The sequence below is a fragment of the Aethalodelphis obliquidens genome, unplaced genomic scaffold, assembly GCF_003676395.1.
Source record: "Aethalodelphis obliquidens isolate GAN/ISIS:26980383/991018 unplaced genomic scaffold, ASM367639v1 scaffold38, whole genome shotgun sequence".
Taxonomy (NCBI): Eukaryota; Metazoa; Chordata; class Mammalia; order Artiodactyla; family Delphinidae; genus Aethalodelphis; species Aethalodelphis obliquidens.
Genome location: NW_020837982.1, coordinates 8107259 through 8129245, shown reverse-complemented (window position 1 = coordinate 8129245; position 21987 = coordinate 8107259). Strand labels below are relative to the sequence as shown.

The following is a 21987-nucleotide window of genomic DNA, read 5'->3' as shown; positions in this document are numbered from 1 at the left end:
TTAAATGGATGTGACCCTTTCAGCCAACAGGTGGCAGAACTAGGACCAGACCTAGATCTTTTGACTTCTGATGGAGTGTGCTTCTCCAAGTTGAACCAGTGTGCAGCCTTTATATGTAAGCCTGGTGCGTTGCATTCTGCTTGTCTGAGCCCACAGTTCTGTTCTGTGATGATTTTGGCTCCTTCTTTATGTGTACTGTGGTCTTGATCCCAGTAGTGGTTAAGAAGGTTAGACAGGAATGGTCTGAGCCCGGCCCCATGCTGCCCTCGGGCCAAGGCGAAGGGATGGAAATCTGTAGTCAGCCAGCCCACTTTTCTGTCTCTTGTCTGTGAGTTGTATCAATTATGGCCTCTAATTAGAATGTATTAATAGCTCTTTGCAGTTTACTAGGCATAGACTTGTTCATGAAACCTTTGGACCCCCACAACAAGCTATGAAGGAAGGTTGGGTGGGAAGAGGAGTTGAGACTTAGAGAGACCAAGAGTCTTGTCCCAGGTCTCACAGAAAGTAAGAGGTCCATGTGACACTGATCTCTTACCCACATTTCCCCTTAGTCTGACTGTGTTATACTCTTTATCTCCCACATGCTCCCTAGCATAATGCCTGCACTTGGGAGCTGCCTGCATAGTTGTCATGTGGACGGCAGAGCATGTAGCGGGTGTAACAGGAAGAGACCTGGAGCAGGAGAGGAGGAGGAATACAGCAGATCAGTCCAGGTTGCTGTCTGTGTGGAGGCTCCATGGAAGTTGGGGGTCTTGCTCTGTACGCAGAGAGGCGAAGGTAGACTTGCTTCACTTTGCACCATGAGGTTAGACCCAGTGTATCGAGTTGGGTCTGGGGCCCATGTTCCAGGGCAGTGAGTTTCAGACTGTCCCTTCAGTGGGTTGGAAACCTATTTAGTCAGTGTTAACCTGCAAGTTAAAAAAAAGAAAGAGTAGAATGGAATAGAAAAGGTCAGGGTACATTATATCTGATAAGAAAAAGTACATTGTTTCACCAAACTTTTATACCAATTACATGTATACTGGCTCATGATATAAAATGTATTTCTTACAGTGGATCAGCCGATAAAAGTTGAGAGGCACTGCTCTGAGGTTTATTGTCAAATTGGAGGGATCTTGGAGGGGGCAGCCAGGATGGGAATGAGACCAAAAGCCATACCACATAGAGAACTGGCTGAAGGATGGAGGGTTTGAAGAAACTCAGAGGACCTGATCAGTGTTTCCAGTGATCTGCAGGCTGTGTTGGGGTAGAAGGAACAGATGTGTTCTGAAGGGCCCCACGGGGTGGTAACATCAGGGATGGAGATTTCCATTTCTTATATAGAGAAGAGCATTGTTGCTGTCAACTGGCCAGAAGACATGAGCTTCCCATCACCAATGTATGTCACAGAGACACTGGAGAAGGGGTTCAGCAGTATAAAGGAACATATTTTAAGAGATTTGTAGGTCCATTCCAATATGGGAGCCTTTATAGATCTGGGAGGCTCGGCCCCCTCCACCCTTAGTCTTCTCCAGCAGCCTCATGGTACCCTTGCTGCGAGATCTGAGCTCTGTAGCCTGGTTGGCCAGGTTCTCTCTCTTCTGACCTCTGTGTGTCTCTTCACCCCCGCCCCGCCTCCTTTCCACACTGCAGGTAGGTTATAGTTCTCACGATCTGTGGTGCACTCTGTGTCTGTTCTCACACTCTGTCCCCTCTACCCAGGATGGCCTCCCTGTCTTCATATCCTTGCAAATTCCTAGTTATTCATTAAGGCTCAATTCAAGGGTCATTTTTCTGAGGGCCATTTCCCCCAAACGCCCCTACCCCTCCTGGGCTTCTGGCTTCTGGAGTGCTTCTGTTAGCTCATGGCATAGTGGTCGACAGTGTGGGGTCCCAGATCAAACCAGGATTGGAATCCAAGCTCCATCATTTACCAGTACTAACCATGTGACCTTGAACAAAATGCTTAACTTCTCTTTCCCTCTCTAGTAAAGCGATAGTACCGACCTTAGGGTTGTGGAAAATATGAGTTGATCCAGGTGAGGTACTTAGAACTCTGTCTGGTGCCTAGTAAATGCTTACTTAATAGTAAGTATCAGCTATTATAGTTATTTATGCTGTTACTTCTTTATTATAATTATCACACCTATCACATTGCTGCTCTCGGTTTACATATCTGTCTTCTTCTAGGCTGTAAGGATTTTGGAGAGCAAGGACTATGCCCTGAATCCCAATATGCACATACCCAAGCATGGGTCAAGTATATATGGCTGCCTGTCGGATGGTGTTGAATAACTGCTAAGTAAATTGCCTTCTGTGAAACAAACTAGATGTTAAGTGTTAGATTTTACAACTTGTGCATTTCTTTAAGGACGATTCCTTTTTTAAATTTTTTAATTAATTAATTTATTTTTGGCCGTGTTGGGTCTTCGTTGCTGCGTGCAGGCTATCTCTAGTTGCATTGAGTGGGGGCTATTCTTTGTTGCGGTGCGCGGGCTTCTCATTGTGGTGGTTTCTCTTGTTTCTGAGCACGGCTCTAGGCACCAGCTTCAGTAGTTGTGGCTCGTGGGCTCTAGAGCACAGGCTCAAGTAGTTGTGGTGCACGGGCTTAGTTGCTCCACGGCATGTGGGATCTTCCTGGACCAGGGCTCAAACCTGTGTCCACTGCATTGTCAGGAGGATTCTTAACCACTGCACCACCAGGGAAGCCCCTCTTTAAGGACAATTTCTGACTGTTAGGAAATCACGTATTTGTTTGGTGAAGCTGTTAGCAACGCTCTTCTGATATTTTTTCTCACCCGAACTGTCTTTATTTTGTTTGTTTGAAAATTCTCTTTATCATATCCATTAACTATTGACAGATCAACAGAGTCTGTTAAAAATAGCAGAATGTCACCGTTTGTATAGCCTTGCTTATATAGGATTTTTATCAGCCATAAACGGCAGGAGTTGTGTGGGAATCTGGGAACAAACAGCACTTGAGATGCAGGTGGCACTCGAAGTGCAGAAGTTCTGGTAGGAGTAGGACTTGAGTACTGTTTGAAATTTAGAGAGTGAGTCTCAGTTTTAAGGTTGATACTGAGTTAACTTGGGCACAAGGTGCTGAGAGCAAATTTTACAGATGCAGGAAAGAGATAGATAAGAGAGGCGTTTTGAGCACTTGGTCTCCGGACTGCAAGGAACCCCAGGTGTTATCTGGTCAAAGGAAGGAGAATGGAGTCGTGGTGAAGAACATGAGCTCTGGGGGCTTTGTAGTCGAATACTAGCTGTGTGACCTTGGGCAAGTTCTCCGACCTCTCTGTACAACTATAAAATGGGTAGGTTAAATAGTAAGGTCTTTTGCTGTTATAAGGAATAAATGATATGTACACTGCTTAAAATTTAGCCAGTGTTCAATATTAATTCAGAGCTTCCCAAACCATCTGTCAGTCCCAATTTAATGGGTTACAGCTGTACTAATCCCCTCAGACGCTGAGTCATACAAATACTATTTTCTCACTATGCTGTAATGTGAAGGAGTTGGGAGGTAGCTGTTATCGGTACTGCGTATTCACACCCTGGGACCTCAGGGCAGACAGAGGTGTGCTTCTGCTCTACCTCCCTCCATATCCATTGGCTCTACTTTTTATATTGGGGTGTGCTTAAAATTTCTTAATATTTATAATTTCCTCTTTATTATTATAAAAGCAACATATGTAGATTGCTATATTACCACTATTAACATCTTGATGTTTATTCTTTCAGATATATCTATGTATCTATGTATCTATCTATATATATTTGGTACCAAAGTAGGAAGTGCATATTTGCTTTTTGTTCAAACTAACAGGAGATCATTCTCTAATATTCTTCTGTAGCCTAGTGTTTTCAGTTAGTGGTATTCACTGTTCCATTAATTTCTGTTTAATTAATACCCAGGCCCCCCCAGAATGTATCCAGCTGTCCCACAAATCTCCCTTTATGGCTGATATATCCAGTGTACATACAGTTTTATTTAGAGAGGTACTATTCATCCATCTGCTTCCCAGCTTCCAAAATTTTGTTGCTATTGTAACATCTCCTGTTCTCTTTGTCCTTATGGTTAAAAAAAAAATCCCTTTATAATATTGTCTTAGTGGGATTTCATGAGGGAGCAGAGGTAAATGCATTTGTTTAGTATGACTTCTTTGAACACTCCTGTTGGCTGGTTGTCTAGCTGTTGCCCTGAAGCCTTGAGGGATGAGGTGGGCATTCCTTCTAGAGCTTCCTAATCCATCTTTATACCCCACTAACAGCAGACATATCCATCTTTTTTTATTTTGATGAAGCATAAGTATTTTACTAATTTTATAAAATATTGATCTCATTTTATTTATTTATTTATTGAATTTTATTTGTTTTTATACAGGAGGTTATTTATTTATTTAACTGGAGTACAGTTGCTTTAAAATGTTGTGTTAGTTTCTGCTGCACAGTGAAGTGAATCAACCATACGCATATGCACATCCCCTGCCTCTTGCACCTCCGTTCCCCGCCCTGCCTCCATCCCACCCAACTAGGCCATCACATAGCACCGAGCTGAGCTCCCTGTTATACAGCAGGTTCCCACTAGCTATCTGTTTTACACATGGTAGTGTATTTATGTCAAACCTAATCTCCCAATTCATCCCACCCTCCCCTTCCCCACCATGTCCAAACGTCCGTTCTCTACATCTGCATCTCTGCTCCTGCCCTGCAAGTAGGTTCATCTGTACCATTTTTCTAGATTCCACACATATGCGTTAATATACGATATTTGTTTTTCTTTCTGACTTCACTCTGTATGACAGACTCTAGGTCCATCCGCATCTCTACGAATGACCCAATTTCATTTCTTTTTATGGCTGAGTAATATTCCATTATATATGTACCACATCTTCTTTATCCATTCATCCAGACACGTCCATCTTTATGATGAGCTTTTCCCTCTAGCTTCTATCTAATGACCTTAACTGCTCCTTCCTGTTACAACCCATCAGGTATTTGAAGAGGAGTCTATTATTCCCAGTCATCTTTCCTCCTCACTGAAGATTCCATGGTCCTTCAGCTCTTCTCACAGGGCAATTTCTAGTCTTCTCTTCATCAGGATATCTTTCCTCTGATCTCTTCTATTTCATTTACTTTGGGTGTGTGACTTCCCAGCTAAGCTTAGCTTTCCTGATTGGGTCTAATCAGAAAAGAACAGGATGGTATCTTCCCTCCTTCTGAGCATTATGCCTTCATTAGTGTAGCCTTTGATAACTTTTTGGATTAATGTAGCCTGTTAACTCTTTGGATAATCCCCCAAAAGAAGTAGAGGCAAAAAGAATGCTATAATCGCTCTCTTTTTTTAAACAAATTTATTTATTTGTATTTTTGGCTGCACTGGGTCTTCATTGCTGTGCACGGGCTACCTCTAGTTGCGGAGAGCGGGGGCCACTCTTTGCCACGGTGCGTGGGCTTCTCACTGTGGTTGCTTCTCTTGGTGCAGAGCACATGCTCTAGGCACGTGGGCTTCAGTAGTTGTGGCACGCAGGCTTTGGTAGCTGTGGCTCACGGGCTCTAGAGCGCAGCCTCAGTAGTTGTGGTGCACGGGCTTAGTTGCTTCACAGCATGTGGGATCTTCCTGGACCAGGACTCAAACCCGTGTCCCCTGCATTGGCAGGTGGATTCTTAACCACTGCGCCACCAGGGAAGCCCCAATCTCTTTTTTTTTTTAATTGGAGTATAATTGTTTTACAATGTTGGGTTAGTTTCTGCTGTAGAACAAAGTGAATCAGCTATATGTATACACATATCCCCTCCCTCTCGAGCCTCCCTCCCACCCGCCTCCCCAAGAATGCTGTAATCTTTCTCCCACATTCTACCTCTAAACTCTGTCCCCCATCCTGCATTTATGTCCATGGTTTTTGGACCCAAACACAGGAATTTGCATGTGTTCCTATTAAACACTGCATTGTTCAGAGGTCTGTGATGGAAATAGGGGTATTTGTGTCAGTCATGAATCGTCAGTGGGACATTTCCATTTTTCTTGGAGGGGGGAAGTAAGGAAAGAGGGCAGGAGTTTTAAGAAAGAGAGAGGATTACTTAGAAAGGAGGTAGAAGACTCCTAAAGTATTTCATGGTGAGGGATGTTTGTGAGTGAGTGTATCTGCAGGAAGAAAGAAGCCCCTGATGAAGGAGGGCTTGAGATCTGGGGAGAGGGGCAGCTGCTGGGTGAGGAAAGTCTTTAGGATGTGAGAGAGGGTCAGGGACACAAGAGGAGGTAACAGTGCAGATTAGCAAGGAGAAGAGGACCACTTTGCACTGCTTCTGTGCTTTCACCATACTGGGCTCTGTGCCAATGTTACTTAATCCAGGCAGCAGTCTGTGAGTTTGGTAATATTTGCTCCATTTTTCAGATCAAGAAGCTGAGGCTTACGGAGGCAAAGAAATGTGTGTAAAGTCACATGGACAGTTAGTGACAGAGCAGGATTCAAGCCAAATCCCATGCTGTACCCGGTTCCCCAGATGACCCAACATGAACAGGGAGCAAATTAGATTATGGTTAAAGGTTAGTGAAAACAGGGCTATGAAGTAGATAAACCAAGTTAGCTCTCGTGTCCAAAGAGTGTTTAAAAGAAAAAGCCCAGATAAACCAGAGGTGCTACCCTAAGCCAATGCTTTGTTTTTGGCACTTTGTAACCAGTTGAACATTTTTGCAGTGGTTGCTTTCTTCTGAAATTATTTGGGGGAAGGGGGCTTACTCTCTTGAAAGATGAGATGATGAAATTGTGCATACATGTAGCAGTACTTATACACACATTCTGCAGAGCATAGTGAGTTACTATCCTGAATGTTTTTGTTCTTTGAATGATGTATAGGAACTCTTCCCACAACAACAGTAACAACCAAAATCACTGGTCTTGGGAAGTGTCAAAAAAATTATTCAGGATTTGGAACAGACCTTATTTTCTTGCATCTCTTCTTTTAGGCCTTTGCTCAGTTTGACGCCGAGGGTGATGGTACCGTTGATGCTGAGAACATGTTGGAGGCTCTCAAGAATTCCAGTGGAGCTAATCTTCAAGGGGAGCTGAGCCATATCATCAGACAGCTGCAAGCCTGTTCTCTTGTTCCAGGTAAGGCTGTCATCTGAGTGCTGAATGCTGAGGAACGCTCTCTTAAAGCCCAAATGAACTTTGCTATAATGTGGGTTGTAATTAGGCAAACTTGTGGGCACCATGAAATAAATGTGCTTCTCTGATAGTCGTCATTAAGCTCGTGGTCTGAATTAGTGTTCACTATAATCATTTCTCTTGCTTCCCAGTACAGTGTTGGTTGAGCAGTTCTACCATGTTTTTATGAACCTTTGTCATGAGACTGCCTTCCTTAGTGAATCTCTTTATTTCAGTCTCTCAAGAAGCCTTCCTTGGCCCCAACTGTATGTTGTCTTAGCATCCTGCATTTGTTTTTTGCAACATATTACCGTTGTAATTAATTAATTAATTATCACTCACTTATTTGTATATGTCTGTCTTCACTCTTATCCTGTGAGCTCCACGAGGGCAGGGAGCCTTCTCTTTTATTTCTGTTGTGTCCTCACATTTAGTACAATTTTTGGCACATGGTAGGCACCCAGTGTTTTTTTTAGAAAGCTATCACTCAGAAATTTAAGTAAGAATAAAAATAGCTTAAAATTAAGCAATACTTCTACATTATACCTATGAAAAAATTTTGTCTATGTTTTTGATGGTTTCTTTGGGGGACTCAGAAACAGAATCAAAATAAAATTACCTTTTTTTTTTTTCTAGTGAGAAAACAATTGAGTTTGAAAGGGAAAAAAAAAAAAAACTTGGCATATCATCTTTTTGGTTCAGTTTATCTTATCCAAGAGCTTTTCCTGCTCTGTGTACTTAGAGTCATAATACTTAGTATAGAGCCTGAGCTCCAGCAGCAAGGAGGCAGATAGACTTGTTGGATACATAAATGTAACTGGTTGTCCTTGACCTCTCTGACTTCCTGCTGAGGATCTATTGAGCTAGGGAAGGATGGTTTCTGTATCTCAATGAAGAATGCCTATTTCCACTCTTCCTCAAATTGTCTTTAATTGCGTAACTTTTATAGAGCATTATAGGTAACCTGTACATGTTAACTTTTCTCCTATTCTCATGGCAGTTAAAATTATGCTTTGAATTATGCATAATTAACTTACATCTTGGCATTTACGTATTACTCCCACCTCTGTGTTACCAGCATGTGGATAGCATCAGGAGTTTATTTGAACACTTCAAAGAGATGTTTTGGGAGGAGAGGAGAGGAGTGGAGACCAGGGGATCCACCAATAGTTAGTGCACCATTGCTCTGGGTGACCTTGAGGAGAGGGGGAGATTAGGTTAGAAAAGTTGGGGGTCCAGATCCCAAGGTTCTTACCTTATTAGCAGGGTTGTGAGTTAGGACTTTCTTTCTTTCTTTCTTTTGTTTAATTACAACACTGAAGGTAGCGCTACTTTATTTTTTTTAATTAATTATTTATTTATTATTTATTTAATTTATTTATTTTGGCTGCGCCGGGTTTTAGTTGCGGCATGCGGACTCTTCGTTGTGGCATGCATGCAGGATCTAGTTCCCCAACCAGGGATGGAACCCAGGCCCCCTGCATTAGGAGCTCAGAGTCTTACCCACTGGATCACCAGGGAAATCCCAATGAGTTAGGACTTTCTACTCAAAATTTTTATCAACAGCCAACTTAAGAGTTGTTTTTCACAGTCCTTGGCTGAACCTTGGTGAGCTGACCTCACCTCTTTGGTGGGATCCTAGTTCCCTGGTCCCTCTGCCTAACCCAGACTGACACTTATTCCTTTTGTTTCTCATTGTATGGGTGCTGAATGTTTAAAAGAGACAGTCCCTTTACCGGGACTGTTTCAGCATATGACAGAAGTTTTCCCATTACAAGCATCACACGGATTCTGAGATCAGTGCAGCATCAGCAGCGTCATCATGTGAGGTTTGGGTATTACTGTGGGCCTCTGCTTAGGAAAGAACTGTAAGAGGAGAGGCAAGGGATGGCATCAACTTCTGCGGCTTGGGAAATCAAACCAGTGTCTCTGGGTTTTGTGTAGGGGGCAGAATCAAATGGGCTGCTTCAGGGGCACAGTTTCTCTACAATCTTATGTTTATCTTTAAAAATCAATGCAGGGCTTTCCTGGTGGCGCAGTGGTTGAGAGTCCGCCTGCCGATGCAGGGGACACGGGTTCATGCCCCGGTCCGGGAAGATCCCACATGCCGCGGAGCGGCTGGGCCCATGAGCCATGGCCACTGAGCCTGCGCGTCCAGAGCCTGTGCTCCGCAATGGGAGAGGCCACAACAGTGAGAGGCCCGCATACCGCAAAAAGAAAAAAAAATCAAAGCAAAGTTTCCTTCTGCTCTCATATAATGTTTCTGTTTCACACTTAAAAGTAGTTTCTCCTGCAGACTTCTGGAGTCCTGCTCTAGGTGCTGCTTACGTGGGTGTGTTCAGTTTGTGACAGTTTATCAAATGATACAATTATAATATACTTTTGTTTTAATTAGAAAGCAAAACGAAAAGAAAAACAAATCCTCCCCAAATCTACAAGCATATCTGAGCTCCAGGAAAAGCTGCCATGTTTATTCTCTCTTCACTTAACTGCCTGGGTTATGTGCACCTCAGTTCAAAGCATATTATTGTAGGTTATGAGGAACCATGAAAGGATTTTAAACAGGGTAGACGTGGCCTGTTTTGTGTTTTTGTAAGATTACTCAAGTTAATGTCAGACAAAATGCAGCCAGGGGAGCCGCTTAGGATATCTGGGGAGGTGTATGAGTGGGCGGTGTTGAGGCCAGAGCCTGGGCAGCGGCCAGAGGGATGGACAGATGGGGGAGACTCCAGAGGAGCCACACTGGAGAGAAAAAACTGGAATGGTGGAAGGAGCACTCGGAGGCAGTGCGAGGAGCTACTTCCGGTCCTACCCCTTTTTTGTTGTCTTGGTCTGTCACCTGAGCCTTGTTTTCCTCAGTTGTAAGAGGAGGATACCAGTACCTTCGGTGCCTTCTCTCCCCCACCCTCCACCCCCCCACCTTATTGTGGGGACCAAAAGAGGTGCTGTGTGTGGAAGGACCTTAAAAACTATAAGATGCCATCGGGAATTGTGGTCAGGGCAGTGGTTATATTTTCATTATTGTGGTTTTTTGTAGCTTAGTATAAAAGCAGTTATGCCTTTACTCTCTAACGTGATAAACTTTATTCCTAGCCCACATTCTATATGCAAAACTTCTTTAAAAATTTCAAGTTAGTATTTAGGTTTATAAATTAAACTTATAAAAATTTGAAGCTTGGAATGAAACAGATAATCACTATTCTGAGTCTTCTAAACTTTCTGTTAAACTACAATGAAGTTAATTTTTAAATTGAGATTACCACTGATTCACTTCTTAAAAGCCTTTTTAGATTTTTCAGTGATGAAAGCTGAAACTATCAGTGAGGATTCTTGCCGGCTGCTTTTAATTCAGCTAATTCAGAGAGGCCGCCAGGCAGGGGATGTGGAAACTACTGTGGTGGGTTCCCAAAAACACCAAAGATGGATTTTGTCTGTTTAGGTTTCATAGACATATTTTCAGAGTCCAAGGAGGGCCTGGATGTTCACTCGTCAATGATCCTGCGCTTCCTGCATCGCAACCGGCTCTCTAGCACCGTCATCCCCTACCCGATGTTGGACCACTGCAATAACATGAGCACCATGAGGGCTTCTGTTCTGAAGGACTCTCTGGATCAACTGGTACAAAAAGAAAAGGGTACGTGTGCAGGGGTGGGGGGTGTTCTTGAGAAGGCGTGATCATCGTTTCTTCCAAGTGTGGTATTTATTGATAGGACGAGCCAACACTTCTCCCTGCTTTTATTTCTGAAAATGTAATAGTGACCAGTTTGTAGCACAAGAATGAAGACCTGCTCTGCCTTTCCCTTCCCCCTCTCCTTCCCCTCCCCCTCCCTGTCACTCTCTTCATAACCCCAAGTCTCCGCTCAGATGTGACTTCAGGAAGGCCTTTTCTCATTACTCTTATCTAACTAATGCCCCCACCCCTGCCACTCCCCACCTTTTGGTTACTATCCCCTTTGCAGGTTTAATAGTCTAAATGGCACTTATCATCATCTGAGTTTGTAGCATTAATATTTACTTGCGTTTCTGTCTGTCTGTTCGCTTCATTATCCTTGGCACCTGGAACTATGCCTGCCGCGTAGTAGGTACTCTGTGAATAGTTGTTAAGTAAATGAGGGAAGCCACTACAGACTCACTTAGTGACCACAACAAAAGTTGATACTGTGAATTAGCAGGTCCATGGAACATAATAAGAGTCCAGAAATAGACCCAAATACATGTGGGAATATAGTGCCAGATATAGTTAGCATTACACGTCAGGTTGGGAAGGTGAATTAGCAAACAAGTTGGGTTAGGGAACTGGTTAGCCATTTGCAGAAAACAATAAAACAAGATTCTTAACCCACTGTATTCACGAAAATAAATTGCAGATGGATTAAAAAGTTCAACCGAAAAGAAAGCTATAAGAGCTAAAAACCCTGACATGGGAAAACCTTTCTGAGCAGGACATGAAACTCAAAAACTACAAAAGAAAAGATTAATAAGTTAGACTGTATGCAAATTTAAATTTCTGTACAGCAAAAAATATAAGCAGAGTCAAAAGACAAATGACATTTTAGGGAACAAAAGTATATTTTGTAACATTGTGACAGACTCAGTTTTTTTTACTAACTCTGACCTTGGGCAATTACTTAATTACCTTAGTTTCCTCATCTCTAAAATGAATTAATACATAAAAATGTGTAGAAAAGTGCCTGGTTCACAGTAAACAGTCAGTAAATATTACTTACTATGTAGGTGTATATATACATTACATAATGTACATAAAATACATAAATTGATAAGAAGACTTGTGACCCAGTAACAAAAATAGATGAGGGCAGGACCAGGCCATACTCAGAAACACAAGTGGCTTACAAACAAGTGGCTTAAAAAAATCTCACTCATAATTAAAGAAATGTAAATTCAAATTATAAGTCATCATATTCATCTCTTGGGTGGTTTTGCAGATATATCAGTGGATTTGTGTTGTACTACAGTCAGCTCATGGAGCAGCCCTTCTGCTTTACACGTGTTCTCCAATTTGGAAGGAGATTTTAAGGAGCATTTATTTTTCTAGGGCCAAAGTGCCAAGCATATTTCTGCTAGATATTTTAAATGATCTTTTTAAAGATTCTTTGTGAAAGAGATGTTATGATAAAATCTGGTTTTTCTTGCAGAGAGCCCTGGAGATCTAACTAGAAGTCCAGAGATGGACAAACTCAAGTCAGTAGCAAAGTGCTACACTTATATAGAAACATCCTCCAACCCTGCAGACATTGACAAGATGACAAATGGAGAAACGTCATCATACTGGCAGTCAGATGGCAGTGCCCGCTCACACTGGATTCGGTGGGTACTGTAATACCAATTCTTGAGTGAAAGTCCAAGAAAATTACCCACTTTCTTTCTCTTATCCCAACAATGTGTTAAAAAATTATTTTTTAAAATTTTAGAATATTTTCTACTTAACTGGCTAGTGTTTTTCTTCTTGTGACTATCTGGAAAGATGCTTTAAGAATCAAGTTAGGACTTCCCTGATGGCGCAGTGGTTAAGAATCCACCTGCCAATGCAGGGGACACGGGTTCGAGCCCTGGTCCGGGAAGATCCCACATGCCACAGAGCAACTAGGCCTGTGTGCCACAACTACTGAGCCTGCGCTCTAGAGCCCGCGAGCCACAACTACTGAGCCCACGTGCCACAACTACTGAGCCCACATGCCACAACTACTGAGCCCACATGCCACAACTACTGAAGCCTGGGCACCTAGAGCTCATGCTGCATAACAAGAGAAGCCACTGCAATGAGAAGCCTGCGCACCACAACAAAGAGTAGCCCCCGCTCGCTGCAACTAGAAGCCACTGCAACCAGAAAGCCCGCACGCAGCAATGAAGACCCAATGCAGCCAAAAATAAATAAATAAATAAAAATAAATCTATGAAAAAAAGTATTAAAAAAGAAAAGAATCAAGTTAAAGGAATCATGTAAAATTTTCTAACCTGGTTCATATATTCATAAATATGGAAAATTACTTGGTATTTTAAGGGAGAAAATTAGCATTTGACTAATATTTTATGATATGGATTTCAGATCTTTTTCACTAGGTTTTCAGGAAGATTAATATCACAAGGGACAAGTACTTTTCTTATATCTGATGTGATTTTACTTCTCAAGATTTTTTCTGCACATTTAAACAATTTGTGTACAGCTAAGTTGGCCAGTTTAGTAGAGAAAGAGGGAACGGGGGTGGTCAGGAATCCTGGAGTGGAATTTTTCCCCCCACCCCCACACAGCACGTTGGGGGATCTTAGTTCCCTGACCAGGGCTCGAGCCTGTACCCCCTGCAGTGGAAGCACGGAGTCCTAACCACTGAACCGCCAGCGAACTCCCCCACTGGAGTGGAATAGATGACAGTAAACTATGATGAAGCTGCTATCTAAAATTTCACCTGTCCCTTCAGAAAATGGGCTGATTTCAGCTGGTGGAAATAGAAATAATTACCTTGTTTTCTCATAGAGGATAAATATGCTCTTTAGCCATCTATACATGAGGGAATATACCCAGTTCTTTGCATGCAGTTTAGAAATTTGCTTCTTGCCAGGTAAAGGGATTTTGTTAGACTGTTCATATTGTACTTTCCTGCTTGTGTTAGTAGCTTAAAAAGAAATAGAAGATTGATCTTGAACTGAAAGGAATTTTAGAAACTTGGGAAGGTCATATTTGAAACTAATAGCCAGCATTTGAAGTTAGTTGCTTTTAGGGGAATCAGTCTTGGGGTATATCACACGTAAGATCTTAAGAGATGGGACTTGTGGGCCCTGCCAGTTCTCAACCTGTATAAACACTTGTAGTTTCTGCTCTCCGTGTTTTCCAGTTTAAAAATGAAGCCAGATGTTGTGCTTAGGCACCTGTCCATTGCAGTGGCTGCCACTGACCAGAGCTACATGCCGCAGCAGGTGACTGTAGCTGTGGGGAGGAGTGCCAGCGATCTTCAGGAAGTCCGCGACGTGCACATTCCCAGCAATGTCACTGGCTATGTGACACTGCTGGAAAATGCCAACATCAGTCAGCTCTGTGAGTCAACCAAGATACGTCTTGCCCTTCTAACTAAGGGGATTGGGAGGGGAGGAAGAAGTCATGTTTTTTGGCGGGAAGACCTCTGAAGTAGAAAAGCTGTTCGCTTTTCTCTGGAGATTTGATTTGCTTCTCATCATATACATGAAAGTGGTCATTATTTCGCCTATTCAGTGTTTTTAAAAGTTATAGAAAAGCAGTAAAGCCTATTTTAATTAAAAATATTTTATTTTTGTTTTCTTATTAGAAAATTAGAAATATTTAGATAAAAATTATTCAAAATCCCACTACCCAGGGATTGTCGCTGTGAATCCGTTGGTATGGATCCTTCCAGACCTTTTCTTATATTTCTGTGTGTGTGTGTATGTCTGTGTGTATAAATACACACACACACGCACATATATATATACACATTTTAAAAAATAAAAGATAGGTTTGCATATATATATTTACATATATCTATACATGTCTTTTTACAAAAAATAGTGATATTTTGTACACACCCTTTTGTAACTTTTTAATGTGTTGTCTTATCATATATTCATGCACACCTGTATTTAGTGTTGTAAGAATATGCCTTAATTTTAACAAGCCTTTTATTCTTGGACATTTAGGTTGTTTCCATTTTTATACTATTATAACCTTGCTTCACACATAGCATTTTGGAAATAATCACAATTCTGTGATTTCTTTCCAGGCTTATTTCATTCAGGGAGCCGGAATGCTTCATGTTTTGTCTCATTTCTTCTAATGCTTTCCTGGGCCAAAAGAAGTATTCTTACTTTGCTCAAAGGAACTGAGGCCTGGGGAGGTAGAGTCTTTGTGTCTCACCCCTGGGCAAAGACGTAGTTAAGCTTGTGGAGTAGAAGCTTCCTGTCTTATACTGTGGTGGTCTTTTCTCTAAATTGTGTCCTTTTAAACTTCTCACCTCCTTTCCAACCCAAATAAGAAATTATGACAGCTCTTAAAAGTGAGTCATGCCTATGCCATTTATCTGGACTTGATAATTAAAAAGAAATTCTCACAACTGCTATGAGCCAGCTGCTGTTTCATAACAACATCCAAATTTCGGAACTCTAGGAAAAGTTTTTAGACATTTTCTTACCGTGTATTTAATCAGGATTTTAAAAATGCACTTTGTGTTAATTATCAGAACTCATAAATGCCTATGAAGCTTTGTGATATATAGATTTAAGCCACCCTTAGTTTTACACGTGATTCTTCTGACTCCTTAGTTTGGTCAATGCTTTTTTTTTTTTTGCGGTACGCGGGCCTCTCACTGTTGTGGCCTCTCCCGTTGCGGAGCACAGGCTCAGCAGCCGTGGCTCACAGGCCCAGCCGCTCTGCGGCATGTGGGATCTTCCCAGACCAGGGCACGAACCCGTGTCCCCTGCATCAGCAGGCGGACTCTCAACCACTGCGCCACCAGGGAAGCCTGGTCAATGCTTTTTTGACAAATTTATTATATATACTAGCTCCATTGCACACATCATTTATTTCTGGCATCAGAGTATATCCTCAGAATTTTCTTTTCGACATGTGAATTACTATCTTGCTTTTAGTTGGAAGCCTAGAATTTGCTGAACTGAAGAAGTTAATCCAATACTGAATTTGTTGTTTGCGCTTGACAGATGTCCAGATTAACATAAAGCGTTGTCTTAGTGATGGATGTGACACTAGAATTCATGGTCTGAGGGCTGTTGGCTTTCAGAGAGTCAAGAAGTCTGGGGTCTCAGTCTCAGATGCTTCTGCAATATGGTATTGGTCTCTGCTGACATCTCTGGTGACGGCTTCCATGGAGACAAATCCCGCCTTTGTCCAAACAGTGCTACGCAACACTCAGTAAGTCGCTCTGCTTTCCAGGCTTGTCACGGGGTGCTCATTCTCTAACCCTTTAGGGCGAGTCACTGAGCAGCCTTTGATCATCGAGACTCAGTCAGCAGCTGGGCCCCAGGTGCCCTGTTGTTTCCTGTTGTTTGTGCCTTCAGCTCCTATCTTGTGAGGGGGTCCCACGTGCCATTCCTCTTCCTTATCCACTGGGGAACAGTTGTTCACATTACATAGCAATTTATATGGGATATATTATTTATATCCTACTTTATATGCTATATATTATTTACCTACTTATGTCGTAAAATGTATCTGTAAAAATTATCCCTGTTTTATAGACAAGGATATGGTGACCTTCCCTGAGGTGTATGACCAGGCAGTGATGGATCAGTTTGAATCCAGGTCTTTGGACCTAGGCCCTAGGTTGAAAGCTCTTTTCACTAAAGAGTCAAATCTTTTCAAGGACACCAAATTAATTTATTTTTAAATGTAGAGTACCTTTGAAAATTTTTTTCTAAAAACTGTTAGGGCAAAAAGACTCAGTTGTAATATATAAGGCAAAGCAACTAGCTTCAGTAGCAATGAAGTATTAGTGTTATATGTAAGTTTAATAACTGATAATAGGCACTCAGTGCAGGCTGTCAAAATATCAGATAAAAGAGATAGCTAATATTTTGTTCTGTAGATGTTTTTTGAGATTTGTTATTGCTATTAAATAAAACTCTTCAGCAAATAATACTGCTGGCAGTGCTAGATCTGAAGGGTAATATTTGGCCAGACTCCTTTCTTCCTGCCTGTTTTAAAATTTAAAAAAAAAAAAAAATTTCAAACTTAGAGAAATATTGCAAATTCGATGCAAAAAGAAAAAGTAGCTTCTTCCTGAGCCAGTTGAGAGTAATTTGCTAACCTGATGCCCCATGGTTCCTGAATATTTTATTCAGTATGTTTCCTGCAAATGAGAACATGCTGCTACAACCATCAAAATCAGGAAATTAGCATTGATATACATTGCTACTATCTAATTCTCAGATCCCGTTCAAGTTTTGCTAGTTGTCTCGGTAATGTCCTTTATAGCAAAAGGATCCAGTCCAGAATCATACTTAGTATTTCATTGTCATGTCTCTGTAGTTTCCTTCAATAAGGAACAATTCCTCTGTCTTTCCTTGACTTTTAAGACTTTGAAACTTTTGAAAATTATAGGTCAGTTATTTTGAAGAGCATCCTTCAGTTTTGGTTTATCTGAAGTTTCATCATGATTAAGATTAGATTTTGTATCTTTAGCAGGAATGTCATAGAAGTGATGATGGGTTCTCATTGCATCCCATCAGCGACACACAGCTTCAGATTGTCCTATTACTAGTTTGGTGATGTTAACTTCAACCCTTTGATGAAAGTGGTGTCTGCCAGACTTTTCCAGTGTAAAAGAATTCTTTTCCCTTTGTAATTAATAAATATTTTGTGAGGAGGTGCTCTGAGACTATGTAAATATCCCATTCCTCATCAAACTTTATATTGGTATGACTCAAGATTCCTGTTTTATTCCCTGAGTTATAATCCATCACAGTTTTGACGGTCAGATTGGCCCAGATTTGGCCGATGGGAACCCCTTCAGTCTGGTTCATATGTCCTTTTGATATGTCCTCATCTTCTTGGAACACTTCCTTACAACAAGATATTCCAGGCTTATCTTGAATGTTCCCTGCCATAGTCCTAGAATCAGCTGTTTTGCTCAGGAGTCATGGTCACTCTTAGTGGAGAGTTGTGTTTAGAAACAAACTAAACTCATTGCTGTTGGAGTGTTGCTTCTTTCAGTGTACACAGCTGGGAAATACATGTTTGTGTGTAAGTAATAGACACATGTGTATCCACAGACACATTGACACCTGTATTTATTTCTGTATCTGTAACACTGAAAACTCGGAGTTTATACTTCTAATAAACTCTGATAACTTCTAATTCTAATCCAGCACTGCTGTTCATTCTAGTTTTCTCCCTTTCTCTATTTGTAGCTCCCTTCTGTGATTGTGAGAAACCTGGCTCCCATCATCCCTAAAATATTTACTTATTTAAACAATCCCGCTCTATATAACCAGTCTCCCACCTCCCTGGCCCTTGCCTGGACACCCTCCTCACCCTCTTGGTGCTTGCATTCCATGCCAGGCTGTCCCTTTGCTCAGTACCCCACTCTAATACCTCGCTCTGGGCCACCATGCACCCCACCCATGCACCCACCCAAGGACACACGAGTGCCTACCTTGCACAGCCCTACTTTATGGACTGAATTTTCAGGAAGGGGAAGAGGAAAAGTTTTCTGCCTTATTTTTGTGAAGCTATGCCACGTTGTTGAAGAACGGATATATCCCTAAACAGTTGTAATAGTTAATCGGCAATGGTATCTTCACTCCTAACTTTTAAATATCAGTGATCTTAAAACTATTCTAAAATTTTAAAAAATCAATGAGGAAAAATAAGTAAGAAAAAAATATTATGAAACAAAAGTGGAAATAAATTCTGTAAATCTTTGCATGCCACTTAGGTGCATTAGACCTTGTTGATCGACTGTATGTTAGTGTAGGTGCCCTACTGATGCAGCTCATATAGAGGGGACAAGAAACGAGAGCAGAGTGGAAGCTGACACAGTGTTATTAGCCTTGCTGTTTTGTCTCTGTTGTGAAATGTAGAAATAAAATAGTTTCAGGGATTCCCACTACTATTATAAAATGACTATCAAGTGTAGAATTTTGAGTGACTTTTTCTGTACCTTCATGTTGTTCACGGTACACTCATTGCCTAGCACAGTTGCTGGCACAAGTAGGGCTCAGTAATATTTTGTTGCATAAATTTATTAGATGACTGCTGGTCCAGAGGAGGTAAAGCTATTGTAAAAGGAGATGAGAAAAGAGAAACATTAAAGCAGACTCTGAGGTAGAAAGGCCAAGAAACACAGGCAGGAATAGAGAAGGTGACAGGTGCTGATATGTTTAGGATAAAATAAACATATCAGGATGCATCTTTAGATACAAGAGATCTGAAGATGAATTTTTTTGTGTGTCACAAACAGCTCTGCCCCTGGGGTCAAGTTTTCTAAGAACTCAGGGTTTTTCTGTAGACATATGTCTTTTGCTTATACTACTTAAAATGAACACTTGCTTCCAGAGGGTTGAATGAGCTTTTATAGAGGGAAATGGAACTCTTAAAGAAAAAAGAAAAGAAAAGGAAGAAACCTCATTAAACTGTTTAGCACCAGGACCCCTGCAGGAAAAAGGCTGATCTGTGTTACGTACCAGGTTCTCTGTAGGAACACTGTCTGTTTCTTGATAAGGGATTAATCCAAACAAGCTTCCAACAATTTTTTTTTGTCTAAAATTGTATTATTAAGTTTATTGTTTGCCAGGGATTGTTCTGATTGCACATTTTACACTCCTAGGAAGGCACTGCAGCACATGCCTCCACTTTCCCTCTCACCAGGATCTACAGATTTCTCAACTTTCCTGTCTCCCAACGTTCTGGAAGAAGTGGACAGCTTCCTCATAAGGATAACTAGGTAAAGTTAAGGTTGATAAGGGCTGGTGGGGGATAGAGGGCATATGTGCTTGGTAAGTCCTTTTTGTTTTTTTTTAATTTTAAAATCTTTTAAAGATTTTTTGTTTTTTAAAGAATCATTTGTAGTGACTGAAGAGAAAGTGAAATAACGGTGTACCCGTGTAAACTCCATGATCTAGCAGTACACCTGCCCTCAGGAATTGGGGGTGGGTGCGGAGTAATCCTCAGATTCAGCTAGAGCAGGGGTCTCAAAGTCCAGAATGCAAAGCCTTTCAGTTCCCTCACATCCCCAGCCCAGCACCTGCTGTCTCCGTGAACAGGTCTGACAAGCCTGATTGTCCATAGACCTGGGAAAGGACACCCTGCTAGCTGTTTGAGGGGTCGCGTAGTGTGGGGACACTCAGCTCTGTCACAGTGAGCCCTGTTAGAGTACAAACCAGGCCCTGAGCCATCGAGACAGGGTTTTTTTTTTTTCTCTCTCTCTTTTTGGCCACACCACATGGCATGTGGGGATCTTCGTTCCCCAACCAGGGATCAGACCCATGCCACCGGCAGTGGAAGCACGGAGTCCTAACCACTGGACCACCAGGGAAGTCCCCATCTAGACAGGTTTAAAAGTTTCAGTGTAATATGTTTAAAAAAGCAGATGTGATGTGGAATAGATCTAAAGCATGTTATTGGTGTTTGAAGGAATAAGCCCTTAACACTCTGGCCAAGCCGAATTATTACCCGAGGCTTCTTCGTAGCAGGGGCTTATTGCAACAGCCTATTTATTTTTGGTTTATAAAGTTTGCCTTATTAAAGTTGATAGCATTATTTAATACTTATAGGTGAAGGTTACAGAAGTGAGGATTTAATTTCCTGGTCCTCTGGGTTGATTTAGTTTTTCTTTAGGCTGTCGTAAGGATTTTGAAAAAGTATTTCTGGTAAACAGAGAAAGCATATGGCAGGTTGGTGTTGCTTATGTAATCAGTTACACAGAGTTTGAGCTACTTGGATTTTCTCATAGTTTTAAGAAGTGAAGTGTTTTTTGTTCTTTGTTTATAGCTGCTCTTCTACTCCAGAGGTGGAGCTGACTCTTCTGGCTTTTGCACTAGCAAGAGGGAGTGTTGCCAAAGTGCTGAGCTCTCTGTGTACTGTCACTGACCACCTGGACACACACTATGATGCCTCATCCCTCATCTCATCCATGGCCTCAGTCAGGCAGAACCTGCTCCTTAAATATGGTAAATGACCTCGGCATGATGCACACGTCATAAAACCATCACCAACGTGGGATTTCCTGGCATCTTCTTATCTTTTTGTGTAGTTTGTGGGCTCGGTCGTTGTAGTTATACAATGATTTCTGGAAGAGCGTGTCTTCTTTGGGGCTGGTAGGGAGAAGGGAGATGTTGGTTCATTTATGGATGCATTAGCAGAAGGAGACCTGAGTGTTCACTACGCTGTACTCCCAGGATTTACTGGCCTAATCACTTAGGCATGGTGGCCATTTGAACACAGCCATCTTTGATAAAAGTATGGGAGTGTCTCATGGTGTAGGTCAAGAGGTTGGGAAGTTGGAGTACCTCTCATCTGGAGGAGGGAGGAAACTACCCCAGACCCAGAGCAAAGGATCCTTGTCTTGGAATCCATCCCTCTGCATCCTCGTGATAGTTTATAGCTGGTTGGGACAACATAGATGGTCATACATACATGCCTGCTATCACTTTCCCCTCCTGGGCCCAATGGCAGTCCATCTTAGCACTTTTCTACTGACCCAGGGTGGGGCCTCCTAATCCTTCTCAACACAGGAGTCCATACAGCTACTCTCAGATGACTGCAGTGGACATGTGCTGTCCTGGCCTCTAGTGCTAAAGTTTCTGTCCACAAGTACAGTATTGGATCCCATCCTCTTCAGTAATAGAGGCAATACTGTGATATTTCCTCATGATATTTGTACCTTTGCCTAAATACCACTTTATAATAATGTATTTTATGTTTAATTTTTTAAGCCTGACAATCGATGTCTTGTAAATCCAGTCCCTCCCCAGTTTTGGAAAGGTCATTTTTTTGGAGGGGTAGGGGCCCGTAGAAGGCACAGCCAAATGGGAGGGATACGTAGTGTCTGGAAAGTATTCTCCAGAAAGGTTTTTGATTCAGTTCAGCAGTTATTTGAGCAGGGAGCACGGGATGGAGGAGGAATGCATAGGGGGACTGTTCATTATTGATAATGTTCTAGTTCTGGGTTGGGTTATAGGTTAATAGGGTTATAAGGTTTTCATTATATTATTAAAAGAAAAAGAAAAATTTTCAGATCATTATAGCAAAAGTTGATTTTTATAATTTTGAAAACTTTCAAAATTTGCCTGGAGACGTTTTAAAGAAACAAGACCTAGAACGCTAAGACATTATTTATATATTTAAATGCCATTACAATAAAATTAATTATTG

The 21987-nt window shown here is 41.6% G+C and overlaps 1 protein-coding gene across 8 annotated transcripts in view; it reads left to right on the top strand.

Moving 5' to 3' along the window:
• The window catches only part of ZZEF1 (zinc finger ZZ-type and EF-hand domain containing 1), a 128053-nt gene that overhangs the window by 24607 nt on the left and 81459 nt on the right, over positions 1-21987 (top strand). For 6 of the 8 annotated variants that reach the window (XM_027130730.1, XM_027130734.1, XM_027130727.1 and 3 more), the window contains exons 2-8: positions 6953-7097; positions 10573-10767; positions 12290-12461; positions 13985-14184; positions 15816-16026; positions 19442-19558; positions 20605-20783. In XM_027130730.1, the coding sequence (XP_026986531.1) occupies positions 7004-7097; positions 10573-10767; positions 12290-12461; positions 13985-14184; positions 15816-16026; positions 19442-19558; positions 20605-20783 (1168 nt within the window). In that variant the 5' untranslated portion in view covers positions 6953-7003. Of the gene's footprint in view, positions 1-5800; positions 6533-6952; positions 7098-10572; positions 10768-12289; positions 12462-13984; positions 14185-15815; positions 16027-19441; positions 19559-20604; positions 20784-21987 lie in introns of those variants that run through there. The other 2 variants (XM_027130729.1, XM_027130731.1) reach the window with 2 other exon arrangements.